We start from the raw sequence: 13,477 nt of genomic DNA, 5'->3' as shown, positions 1-13,477 counted from the left end.
CACGCTCACGAAGCACAGACGGGCACTGCCACGCTGTGTCACACTCACGAAGCACAGGCGGGCACTGCCACGCTGTGTCACACTCACGAAGCACAGGCGGGCACTGCCACGCTGTGTCACGCTCACGAAGCACAGGCGGGCACTGCCACGCTGTGTCACACTCACGAAGCACAGACGGGCACTGCCACGCTGTGTCACGCTCACGAAGCACAGACGGGCACTGCCACGCTGTGTCACGCTCACGAAGCACAGGCGGGCACTGCCACGCTGTGTCACACTCACGAAGCACAGACGGGCACTGCCACGCTGTGTCACGCTCACGAAGCACAGGCGGGCACTGCCACGCTGTGTCACACTCACGAAGCACAGACGGGCACTGCCACGCTGTGTCACACTCACGAAGCACAGACGGGCACTGCCACGCTGTGTCCCCACAGGGGAACGTCCCGGTGGGTTCAGAGACCCACCCGGCCGTTGCTCCCCCCAACTGCGAAGTGGAAGGTGTGCTCCTGCCTCGGCCGAGCCCTCGCTGCCCGGGCCCGCTGGCACGGAGCTGGCTGGTCCCTGTGTGCCGGGATCTTACCTGGTGATCTCCTCCTTCAGAGCGGCGGGGTCCGTGGGATAAAACTTCACACGGAAGCACATGGTGAAGGGAGGCTGGGCTGCGGGGAGAACAGCGATGCTGCCGTCACCCAGGGACGGGGTTTGTCCCCTTCATCCTCCCGAACAACCCCGCTCGAGGAGACGGTCAGATATCGCTGGGGGTCTCCCCTGCCCTCCCTGTTACCCCCAAACACACCCAGCTGCCCTGGGTAAGGAGGCAGGAGACGGGCATGGGGCCGTTCCCCGCTGCGGTGGCCGTGGGGGGGAGCAGACACCCGCAGGAAAGCCGTGGGGCAGCACCCACAGCACCGTCTGCGGCCGTGCACCCCGCCGCCCGCTCGCCAGGCCGGCCCCGGTGCTGGCACGTCTCGTTTGCTCAGCACCATCACTTCTGTCCTGGTCTCGCAGGGCCGGTGCCCTGTGCCTGCGTGCTGGGGGGGGGGGCATGGCCGGCCGTGACTGCGCCGGGACCGGGGGAGAACAATCCCACTTTGGACCCAGCAGAACGGCTCTGTGGATAATCAAAAAGGGCCTTTTTCTGGGAGATGTGCTGGGAATCGACCCTGGAGGGGAAGGTCTGGAAAAATGGAAACACATCTGCAGCGACGGGAGCACACGCCGCGCGTCCAGGACATCTGCTCGCAGCGATACTCACCCCTCATCTGCTTCACAACCGACTTGGTAAATTCCAGCCAATGCTGAAACGAAAGAGAAGGTAATTAAAAAAGCAGCTCAGTAACAAATACTTTCAGTTAATAACATTGACTCTATCAGGCAAAATTAAAGAAACAAGCAAACAAAAAACCCCGCTTGAAATAAATGCTGTGCTGCGGCAGTCGGAGAGCTGCATGGCAGAGCTGGAGGGGCTGCAGCCCCTGCCCGTCCGTCCGGCAGCCGAGGGAAGGTCCGAGCAGGACCCCAGCCCCAGCGTCCCCGCCTGACCTCTCTCTCTGCACGGCCCCGGGAAAGCCGGGTCCTCCGCGTGCCCCTTGGCAGCCCCACCGGGTCGGGGCGGTGGCACGGTCGGGCTCCGCTCACGCCGGGTGCGCAGTTGCGCTTGCTCAGCACCCAGCAAGGACCCAGGAGAGGTGCCGGGCAGAGCAGGGGCTCGCCAGGACGCACCTTTCTTTGCTCAACAGGCCGTGCCGTCCCCAAGGCCAGGTGCGGTTTTGTCTCAGTGACAACAACCCGGCCAAGTTCCAGGCCAAGGGCATCAGCCTCCCGCTCTCGGTGCTCTGCTCACCGGATCGCTGAGCAAGGAGGTGAACCTTTTTGTGCCGAGGCACCTGGTCCCCAGTTGTTCAAATCACCCTTCGCTGGTGCCGCACGGTTGCACGCGTGCACCGGATGGTGCTGAAGAAGCGCGTGGACTGGTCGCTTTGAGACCCGAGGTTTAAAGCTTAAATCAAGGCCCTGCCTGCAGAAGGTACGAGCCCCTCTCCCCGCAGGCTGGCGGCTCCAGGGGACGTGGGGATCCCCATTGACCCCCACCGCGGCCGCGGGGACGTGTGGGTCCCAGGGTGTGCGGCTGCCCGTGCCGCCGCAGTGCCGGCAGGCGGGAGCACGCAGCGGCGCGGTTCTGCCGTGGAGGGCGATGGCTCTGCAGCGCTGGCTGCAACGACCGGCTGAAATCACCCAGCCCAACCCCAACAGGAGCCGGGATCTGTAATTACAGCACGACACCGGGAGGGTTACGCCCAGTCCTGTATCTCTGAAATTATACTTCTGCGCCGTCTAAAAGGAACCATCGAGCTCTGCCTGCAGAAAAGCCCCTGCAATAGCTGCTGCTTTGATTTGACATCGTTCGGGCAGGCGCATTCGGGAAACGAAGCGCTGTGAGCCAAGAAGCGGCTTCAGACACCTGTGTGTTGGCAAGAGGGAACCCCGAAACACCAAAGCAAAATGACTGCAATTAAGGCAAACACTAGTTAGCACAAAGGATCACAGACCTACAAAGACACATCAGTAAAATCTGGGATTGCCACAGAAAACTCTAAATATAAATGTCCACCACTGAGACAAAACCAGTGAGCGGTGGCTCCACGCGGCTGCACAAACTGGGCTGGCTTTCACTCGGGCATTTCTGGGGTGCGTTCGGTACCTGATGTGGATGTGCAAAAACCAGCAGCGGGGTGGAGGGGGCCACGGTGTGCCCAGTTACCGGGGTGGGGGTCTGGTCCCTCGCACCGGTTCCTCCCGTGACCGTGCAGACGCAGCCCCTTGCTCCGGAGGCGTTGGGAAGCCTGGGGCGTGGGGCAGCCCCGGGGGGTCTGACGGCCGCTGGCAGCGAGCGGTCTCGGTGCTTCAGCAGCAGCGTTGGGGATGGGGAACATCATGGGGGGTTCCTGCGGGAAACGCCTGCCCCGGTCCCAGGAACCCATCGCAGGACCAAGGAACCTCCACCGGTCCCCACTGTGCTGGGAAGAAGCACCGTGTCCTTTTGGGCTGGGCTGGAACGGTGCGAGTGCCAGCACCAGCACCCTGGCACAGACCCAGCAGCGTGCCGGGAAATGACGGGTAAGGAGGCAGGATTGATTCTCGCTTTTTCTCCACTTTTCAGCATCTCTGCTGTCTGTGGCCCTGGGCTCTCCACAGACGCATCTCACTTGCAGCAGCCCCAGGGCGGTGCACAGGCTCCTCCCGGCCACGCTCAGAAACGAAGAGGTTTTCCATGACTTCCCTGCGCCCTCCCGGCAGGAGCTGTAGCTGTGCCTGGAGCACGCCGCGGGCTGCGGCAGCCGCCTCTCCCACATCACACGAGCGCTGCGGCTCCCAGCCCAGCCCCGGGCAGGAGCAGAGTGCGGCCCCGCTCGCTGCGCACCCCCCGTCCCCTCCCCAGCCCAGGCACGTGGCGGAGCACCCTCTCCATACGGAATATCGACTGGTGCATCAGAAATAATGGACTGCAGCGACAGCTCGGTTCATCACGGGCTTAAACGCAGCTCTTTCAGCCGAGGAAACGCTAAACCCGGGCAGCTCTGCCAGCCACAGTGCCCGTCAGCTCCACGCTGGGGCTGGCTCTCACGTGGACGGCTGCCCGCCGGCTTCGGGCTTTGCATCCGGAGAAGCAGGATCCGGCCCTGGGCACTGGCCCATCACACACGACAGCAGAGAAACGTCCTGTCCCTGCACCAGCTCGGACGAGACACGGACCCTGCGTCGTCCATCTGCCCACTCGTTTGCTGCAAGAGAAGATGCTCTGCGACACCCCCACACCCCTGCTGCACGCCGTGCCTGTGCCGAGGGGTTTTCCAGCGCTCAGCCTGCGCTCTCAATCCACCGCCCGTGCCACAGAGACGAGGTGTAACAACGATTGTGCGCAGGGGTTTATTTCTGCGTGCGCGTAAAGAGGTGATTCACCAAAAAGCAGGGAAGCAAGGAGCCCACACCCAAGCGGGGCGGCAGTTAATGATCCCTCAGTACCACGCGAGAAAAACGCTGCTCGCCAGCGCTGACGAGCCACCGCTCCACAGCCCGCTGCAAACCCACGGCCACGGCGGGCAGGAGGCAAAGCTGGGAGAAGGCTGGAGAAGTCGGGAGGGAGAGAGCCCAGCTAACGCAAGTCGGGGGGCACAGGCGACGTGGGGGGGTGACGGTCCAGAGACCCCGCGAGAGGCAGCAGCATCGTGTGCTCCCCGATGGCCGGCACTTCGCAAGGTGGGGAGGACGAGGAAGAGGAAGAGGAGGCTGCTGCTCCAGGTGAGAAAAGCCACGTGAGTGTCGGTGGGTGCCCCTGGAAGGGGGAAGGGGAGCGAGGGGCTCAGACCAGCCCCGTCCCACCGCAGGGAGCAGCGATGGACCCACTCCCCGGCTCCTGGGTCAGCAGTGGGCGCTCCCTGTGACGGACCCTTGGGGCGCAGAAAACGTTTGATACGGTGGCTCGTATCGATCGGCAGGAAGCGCAACACGAGGCTGTTATTAACAGCTGCGCCTGCGAGCGCGTTCACTGCGCTTCTCATTCCCAAACCTCAAGTGCTCTGATGGCAAGCAGCGCTTTCACACATGCTTGTGAAGAGCTGGCGTTCTGCACGCGTTTTAAAAGGAGCGCGGACAGCTAACCCCGAGGAAGTGGCAGGACCCCCTCGCACTACTCCTGCACGGAAACCCCTCTCGTCAGGACGGTGGCACACGGGACCCCCCCCCCGCGGGGCTCTGTCCCTGCCAGACGCTGTGCCACCCTCCACCCGGACCTGCGGCAGCTGCCCGAGGACTCCGCGGGACTCCGCATGGATCCGTGCTGGGAGCTGCACTGCCAGGTCAGACCAGGTCCTGCCGCGGGGCTCTAGGCTCCATGCACACCAAAGTCTTGTTTCACTCTGCATTGCCCGAGGCAACACACACAAGTGTTTGGGTTCTCGGCACAAAGCTGTCGCACGGCCTGATCTTGGTGTTAAAACGCGACTCTGCACCAGAAATAGTCCCGCAAGCTCAGCGTCAGATCTCCCTCCTCGCCTTTGCAGTAGCATCAAATCCGCTCACTTTGCAAACGCAAGATGTTTTCACCACTCGCGCCGGGATCCAAGAGCTGTGCGTGTACCTCCGGCTCCAGATCCTGACCAACGCCGAGGATGCGTCAGCGGAGCAGGGACACTGAGGCTGCTGCTGCCGGAGCCCGGGTGCACCCTGGGACCCCCTTCCCCAGGGCTGCAGCACGAGACTCAGCCCTGGTGCTGGCAGAAGAGGTGGGAAGGGGTGGGGGGGTCTCCCCAGGGTGCTCAGGGGGGCCCACAACCTGCAAAGCAATGACCCGTCAGGGCACCCACAACCCCGGGCTTGTCCCCTTCCCAGCAGCAGGCCAGGGAGAATCTCTGGGGAAGAGCCCCTCCTCACTGCCTGAACGGAATTTCACTGCGTTTGCCTCCCGCTCCGGTTCTCAGCCGCAGCAGCAAGGACAAGTCTGACACCACCGAGCTGCAAGAAACCCCAACAGCCAGCCCGGGCTCTCACCCTTTGCTTGTCGGGGTCCACAAACCGAATGCCGAAGTAGTCCTTCTCCAGCAGGTTCAGGTGGTGGCAGAGAAGGTCGAACAGGTACTGGCCCTTGGCATCTCTCTGTAAGACAAAAAAAACGATTTACAAAGCGGCAGGAGGAGGGCGATGGAGCTGGGGCACGCTGGGTGGGTGAAGGGTCCGAAACTTGCAGAGTGACATACTTTAAAATAAAATTTGGTGGTGCAAATCCCACCTACTGCCCTGGTGCCTCACCAGGAATATTTTCAGCACAGAAACCCTCTCCCACCCCTCCCGAGGGGCAGCCCAACAGCAGCCGGGAGCAGGACCCCATGACGCCCCGGTGCCCGTCCCCGTCCCGAGACCCGCGGCTCGTGCCCAGGCGGGACGCTGAGGCTGCCCGGGGCTCGGCAGGAGACCGCAGCATGAGCCAAAGCCCACGGCCACTTGGACGACAAATCTGCGTCCGGGCGGCTCTGGGCAGCGCTGCAGAGGTGAAGCTGCCGGGACGGAGCATGCGGTGAGAGCAGGAGGAGGGCACAACGGCAACCAGCCCAGACACGGCCTGAACACCACGAAACGCCCAGGGTATTTTAAAAGCATAAAGAAAACCGTGACGCAGGTCAGAGTCTGTCAGGGAATCACCCCGCAGCTCGAGTCGCAGTGAAGCGTCCGGCAGGGAAGCTGTGACTTTGGGGTCTGCTCGCCTGGCCCGTGCGGTCAGGCAGAGCCGGAAGGTCACGGCCGTGCGGCTGCTGCGCTCCCTGCTGCGCTCCCTCGCCGTAGCACGGCACAGGCCACCGGCAGCTCACTGCTGTTGCTCCCCCCTGGCCCCGTTAAACAGCCTTTCCCTGGCCCGGCGCTGCGGTGAGGCCAGCGCTGACCTGCCTATTTTTGGCATATTTCTTCTGTGCCCTTTGCTGCTGTTGAGCTTTTAGGGAAAACCTAAAAGCTCGTGGACGAGAACCCAGATACACCCCGATAACTCGTGACCCTCTGCTCAGCAGAGCTGCCCGCAGGATCCGTCCCGGGGCAGCGGCTCCGTGCTGAGCAGAGCCGTACCGCCGCGGTGCTCTCGCCCCACGTGGCTCAGTGCTTGCTGAGAGCGGGGTCCTCTCTGTCTGTGCCAGGTTTGGGGTCAAAACCAGTATTTTATGTATTTCTGAAAAGCTCAATCCATGTGCTGCTGCCCTGGGAAACCCCCTCGCCTGGGGCCGGGGAGGGAGAAGAGGTAAAATTGTTCAGACCCTTTACGGCAGAGCAAGGGGCACCCAGGTACCCGGGCTGATGGATGCACTGGCAGGATCTGGCCCCTCAGCCTGCCTGCCCTGCCTGCTGCCTGCCCTGCCTGCTGCCTGCTGCCTGCCCTGCCTGCTGCCTGCCCTCCGCCGTGCCCGGGGGTTTGCAGGAGGGCCCGGGAGCAGCAGTGCTGCAGGCGCTGGGGACCTGCTTTACCGCGCCGCGTCTCTGCAGATCAAAGGCTGCTCCTGACAGCCACGCTGCCTCCTTCAGATAACACAGGTTTCTGTTTCCCGACAAATACATTTAACACGGGCGTTATCTGATCAAACAATCGCTCCGCAGACACAGGCCGCGCAATCGGGGAACCCCACGGGTCTGGCATTAACCCGTTCCTGGGCCTTGGTACGGTGCGATAAATGTCTCTGTATTTTAAATAAACAGCGCTTCGTTTAGAAAGCCACGAAGTTCAGGCTGCAATAACGCAGCCGCTGAAACGAGCTGCCCTCAGCGCCGGTGCCCGGCAGCAACGGGGCGATGGAGGCGGTGACCCCCGGGCCGTGCCGCTGCCAGAGCAGGGGCCACCCCGGCTCCCGGGATGCAAACGGGGCCTTCGCAGGCGGCCGCGCGGGGAGAACCCGTCCTGCTCACTCGGCTGCTGCAGCACTGGCGCTCGGCCAGCGGCCACGGGCTGACGGAGCGTCTTGGAGTCAGCGGGAGAGTCGGCTGCGCAGCGGAGGAAAGGGCTCGGGGGGACGCGGGGTGTGCAGCATCTGCTCCAGCCCCGGCCCGAATGGAAGACGGGAAGGACAGAGAGCCCCTGAGCCAGGCTGAGAGGCGGAGGGAAGCCCCCGGTGCTGCCCGGCACGGCTTGGCTGCATGGCAGGGGCTGCTCACCGGGCCCTGCCGCTCCCAGAAGGTGATGGCCTCGAAGCGATTGCCGATGTGAAGCGTCCCTGGAAATCCTGCTGGTGACCGTGCCCCAACCCTCTGCCCGGGGCCGGTGCCGTCACAGTCATACCCCAGCCCTCCCCTCGCTCTGCCGCCCGCATCTCCTGCAGCCCAGCTCTCTGCTCACAGCATCGGCACGGTGGTCTCGCCAAAATACCTGGAGGCGATGGAGAGGATCCGTCGGCTGCCTCCGAGGTTCAGCCCCACAGCCCCGGCGCTGTCTCAAGCCGCCCCCAAGGCACGGGCTGGTCTGCGCAGCCCGACAACCCTGGCAGCAAGTCCCTGCTCTGCCCTTCTTCATCCCTCGCTTGCAGAACGGGGTGGGACTCACTCGGGCACTGGCCAAGCTTAAGTCAAGTCTTAAAAAGCCTCCTGTGGCGAACATGTTTGATGGGATCTGTTTGGGATGCAGCCAAGGGCGGCTTTTTATGCAGTGACCGATGCACTGTAAAACACACGCTGCTAAAAGACACCGAGCCATAGCCTGAGTCCTCGGGGGCGTTCAGACATCTGTCTCCGTGCCGAGGGGCACAGGCACGTTCACCGTTCTCAGCAGCATCACATCTCTGCAGATGAACCAGAGCCCCCCTTAGCCTTGTGCCGTGTCCCTGCGGGCTGCGTGCAGAGGCAAGAGAAAACTGACTCCAGAAGAGCTTCGTTTGGGCAGACGAGGAGACTTTGAGATGAAGTGTCAGCAGCGGGGTGCTCCCCACGAGAGCACCCTGACGCGGCCGAGCGGGCTGTGCTCTGGCTCTGCTCAGGCTCTGCACCAGCCACGCCGGCGGCTGCGGCCGAGGGATGCGAAGCTGCTCTGTTTTGTGGTTTGTAAAACCTCTCCAGGCCAATCAACGGACCCCCGGCTTTGCTCTCACTGTGCTGGGGTAGCAGCGAGATTTCGCTTTTACTGCAAGTGATCCCTGGGGGGATCGCAGAGGGTCCTCCGAGGAGCATCGGAGAGGCGTCTGCGTGTGACACCTCCCACAGCCACGGCACCGGGTGCCACCGAAAGCCGGTGCTCAGCGGCAGCCCCGGCTGCTGGCCCATGACTTTGTCCTGAGGGCATCTGCAGCCCAGCCCCAGCCCCAGCCCCGCTGCCCACGCTGCCCATACGGCGGCCGTGGGTCAGCACCCTGCTCCAGCACTGCGGCTCCTCGGGGGGATGCCGGGCACCCACCACCCAAAGGAATGCAGCCGAGGACTCCAGGTGCCGCTCACGGGGCCACGAGGTTGTTCGGCACCTGAGCGGGATGCTGCCCTCGCACTCACCTGGACGAGCCCGACCTCGCAGCCCGGCGGTACAAGGCTCGCCGAACCTCGCCTGGCTCATGCCGAAGTAAACCAGCGCTGGGCTTTTGGAGCCTGCTGTCGAAGTGCAGCCAAAACCTGCCTGCAGAGCTGCAGCTGGGGACGGCCGGGCTGGGCACGCAGTGAATCCCACCCCGCTCAGCTCAGCTGACTCACGCTCTTCCCCAAGTCATTACCTGGTTTTTAAGCAACTCTCCTTGTTGCGGAAATGGAGACTCAAGACAGATGTTCTGGGCAGAAAGAGGATGAAGCAGCAGGAGAGCGGTGAGAGCGGTACCAGGAGAGTCTGCACCGCGGCAGCTGAAGCGTTTTGCAGCCGCAGCACGGCTGGGGAGATGGGCTGGAGCTGAGCAGGCAGCGGTCCTGCCAAACCCATCCCAGTCCTTGGGAGATGCTGAGACCATAAACAAACAGAACTCCCTGCAGGCAGCAAGTCCTGCCAGCCGACGGGAACAACGCTCTGACAGTGCAGAGCTAAAATTTCAGGAACTGCCTCTGCCTGCTCTCCCCTCCTGCATCCCCCCCCTCCCCAGGCCAAGCAGCAAAGCCCGCTGCTTACGCTTGCTGTGATGGCCAAACGCACCCGGCGCTGGGAAAAAGGAAAGATTCCCATTTCCACAGGCAGATACTGAAACTCGTACTTCAGCAGCCTGCCCTGCGTGCTGGGCCCTCGCCGGGCTGGGTTAACGGTGCTGCCGGCTGCATTTGTTGCAGCCCTGCAGCCACGGCCGTCGGCCCAGGACCCGCTGGCAAAGCTGCAGGCTGGGCACCAGCCCATGGGGCTTCGATGCATTGCGGCCGCGCAGGACGGGCACCCACGCAGTCCATGCGTACGGCCGCCCCCAGCACTGCCCCAGGCTCGGGAAGCATCCCCAGAGGGGGTCCAGCAGAGCCCACCCCGCAGAGGAACGAGATACCAGGCCACACCAGGGAGAGCGGACGCATCGGGCGCAGGAGGGACGGTGGAGACCCCAGGGCCACCCGCACCAGCCACGTTCCCTTTCATGTGCCTGAGGGACCAGAAACCCGGAGTTTGAGCGCAACTGCCCAGCCCCAGCCCGAGCCAAAGGCGACTCCTCGGGCTGGCAAAGCAAGCGTCCCCCAGGAGGACGGATTTAGGTGCTGAACTTGGAAAAGCGTGGCCTAGATTGGGCTTTATTAACAGGCTAATTGAGTCTCTGCGTGTATCATCCATCACTGTCAAACACAACCGCTGCCTGGTACAGGCTGTGCGCCCGCTCAGGTACAAGGGCACAGAATGGAAAGGAATAACGGAACCTGCCAGAATCCAAATCCCTTTTCCTCACGTACGGCAAGTTATTCTTCTTTCACTAAATAATACTCATTTCTCACTGAGGACTGAAGCAGCAACACGGAGCTTGAGAAGAAAGAAACAGCAACAGCATCTTCCGAGCAGCAGAACAAACACCCGAGCTCTGCTCGCCAGGCACGAAATAACCTGCCCAGAGCAGCTGTTAGGGGCAGCAGGAAGACGGGACCTCCTCCTGCATTACCCAGAAAACAGTAATAAATACTCATTTCATCTTCTTCCCCTAGAAAGGATTAGTTCGCAGGCTGAACTAAAGGGACGTCCGACACAGCCACAGAGGTAAAACAACTGACCGCACAACAGAAATTGTAGCTGCACAAATAAAGACGTACTCGTAAATTATTCCCAATTAGACCTGAAGGGCTGTTATAACGGAAGCAGCTGCCGCAACACGTGCACTCTCCCTTGCCCCTCTGCTGCCAGCGGCGCGCGGCACATCTGGCCGCTCCGCCCGGCACATCTGGCAGCCCCAGCCCGGCACGCTGCTCAGCGCGCTGCAGCAACGTGGGCTCTGTCCTGCTCACGCTCGTTGAGCTCTCACACTCACACTGTCTGTGACGGCCACAGAAAATGCCAGGGAGCGCTGCAAAAGCGTGAACCTGCCTAGCTAGGGGACGATTTCGCCACCCCCAGCGTCGCACCCCCCCTCACCTCCCAAAGCCAGTTTTGCAGGGATTTTCTCCAGGCTCTTCTCCCTTTCCCTGCCCGCGCCCCAAATTAGCACAACCCTCTGCATAATGCTTTCCTCTGCAACTTTAAGGCAGAGAAATCGCAATGAAGGACAAATCAGACATCCCCCCCCAGTCCAATGGAATATGGTAAAAGTGTAAAAACGCAAACGGCATTACAGGGGGAAACGCTTTCTCTTTGATCTCTCTAACTTGAATTAAACATATTCTAAATTAATCATTATGAGTATGTCTTTCAGGAAATTATCCGAACTGTCTTTACAAATCACAACTTAAAAGAGCTGTCTATTGCATAATATCAGCTTAAATATTCTATGTTTTGATCTCTGTGTGTTCTTACAAAATAAGACTTATCTCTGTCCTAAGGTTTGCGAGTTTTTGAGGTCAGCCTTTCCAGGTGCAGCAGCCGAACGGAGGAGGGACTATCGCCAGCTGCACCGTGAGCAATCCCCGCGCGCGCACCGGGAACGCCGCACGCCAAGCTGACCCGCACCACGCAGAGTTATTTCCTGCTGACAGCTGCTCAAGGCTTCTCTCTGTCTTAAACTTCTGCTACATACGAAAACTTGAGGAACTGCAGGGCAGCGTAGCGCCGTGTGCAGCCACGGCTGGACGCTGCAGGGCATTACCGTTATTAATCCCAATCGTGCGACTGAGCAGGACACCGAGGAGCGTTCCCGGTGGAGGCCGGTTTGCAGAGGCAGCGCAGCGGCTGCGCCAGGAGCCCGCACGGCCGTGCCGCCACGGTGCTGCTGGCTGCTGCTTCCAGCGCAGAGCTGCGGAGGGTAGCACGGAGTGCCGCTCACTCGTGACGTACCACGCTGAATTGTTCTGATTCATAACAGTCCCTAATTTTGCCTCGTCTCGTGCTACGCGAGATGGAGACGTGCCGCTGCTCGCAGAGAGCTGCGTTACGGCACAGGCAGGCAGAAAACCTGCAGACCTGAATTCTGCTGTGACAGTCCGTGCAGCCGTGCTGCACCTCGCCCCGAAGCACAGCGAAACCCGAATGGTTTCAGCGCTGCAGGGCAGTGCGGCAGCGCGGGGTGATGCTCCCGGGGGGCCCAACTCCCCCAGCTCAGCCCCCTCATCTCCCTCACGCCTAATCCTGCCGTGGGTGCTGGGACCAGATCTCACGCGCTGCCGTTTCTATGGGGAGCCCCGAGCACATCCCAGTACCCCGACCCACAGCCCCGCGGGACCTCTGCAGACCGGCTGAGCTCGTCACAGCAGCGGGTGGTTTTGGGGACAGACTTGGGACAAGATCGACTCGGGGTGGGGAGGGCTCAGGGGTGCACACTGCCCTGGGGTACAGCTACGTGCACTCACGGCAGCGGCCACAGCAGCCGCACTCATCCTGGCTCGCTGCCCTGAGCCCGCCCAGCCTCCCCGCACCCGTGGGTGGCGCGAGCAAAGCCCCCCGGGGACACGCCGCGGCCACCCAGCCCCACGCGCAGGTTGCGGTTCACGTGTAGCCGTGCTGCAGGCTCTGCCCGCCCCGGCCAGGGAACGGCGGCTGCCAAACGCGCGGAGGAGAGGAGCTGGCTGAGGGACCAACGCGCGGAGGGGGACGCTGCCCCGGGAGGGAGGAGCGGTGCTGGCTCCAGAACCCATCGCCACCCGTGCTGCGGCCCGTCGAAGCACTCCAGAGCCACCCAGCCCCGCAGCATCTTTACGAGGTACCCGAGGAGCATCAACATGTCAGCAACCGCTTGATACAGAGATTTACTGCTCTCTGCCTGGGGGAGACGGGTTCGCCAGCACCCTTGGGAACGAGCTCTTCCAGGGAGTTTTATGATCCCTTTTTACGAGGGGATGGGGAGGCGGTGCTGTGCCGGTGGCAGGGAGGTCCTGCCGGGATTTTCCAGTGGCACCCATGGCTCTGTGCCGTGAACCTCCCTGTGCCGAGGACTGCAGGGTCTGCTGCTCCACAGAGCTCACCAAACTTGGATGGGGACCCGTCCGGCCCCAGACCTGCAGCACGGCAGCGAGGATGCTGCCAGCCCAGCATCGTGGGTGTCCCCCCGCCGAGCACCTCGCCATGCCGAGCAGGAGCATCTGTGAAGTTTCTGGAGATGAAAAGTGCAGAATGCTGAAATGTGGCACCCATTACAGCAAAAGAGTTTTGCATGACGTACTTCAAAACAGAAACAAGGTTTCTACAGGGAGATAAGCGCCTCCAGCACTATCAAACAGAAGAATCCCAGATGATTTTTAAACTTTAAGAAGATTAAACTAACCTTGCATTCTTAGCTTTTCTAAGCTCCTCAGCCAAAATTAGGGTCATCCACAGCTAAAAAAAAAAAAAAAGACAAAAAAATCCAAGAAGAAAAAAAGAGAGATATTTAAAAATAGCAGCTCATCTGAAAATGAACGGTGTGCCTCCCGCCAGGCAGCGTTCCCCATCCCG

General features: G+C 61.6%; 1 protein-coding gene across 2 annotated transcripts in view; it reads right to left on the bottom strand.

The window, feature by feature from the left end:
• The window catches only part of FRMD5 (FERM domain containing 5), a 107,544-nt gene that overhangs the window by 20,586 nt on the left and 73,481 nt on the right, over positions 1 to 13,477 (bottom strand). For both annotated transcript variants that reach the window (XM_075764483.1, XM_075764482.1), the window contains exons 2-4: positions 5,551 to 5,655; positions 1,259 to 1,301; positions 584 to 662 (exon numbers count right to left, since the gene is read on the bottom strand). In XM_075764483.1, coding sequence (XP_075620598.1) covers positions 584 to 662; positions 1,259 to 1,301; positions 5,551 to 5,655 — 227 coding nt within the window. The remainder of the gene's footprint in view (positions 1 to 583; positions 663 to 1,258; positions 1,302 to 5,550; positions 5,656 to 13,477) is intronic.

This window comes from Balearica regulorum, chromosome 12 (assembly GCF_011004875.1).
Source record: "Balearica regulorum gibbericeps isolate bBalReg1 chromosome 12, bBalReg1.pri, whole genome shotgun sequence".
In the NCBI taxonomy this organism is placed as follows: domain Eukaryota; kingdom Metazoa; phylum Chordata; class Aves; order Gruiformes; family Gruidae; genus Balearica; species Balearica regulorum.
This window is presented reverse-complemented; position numbering and strand designations above follow the sequence as displayed.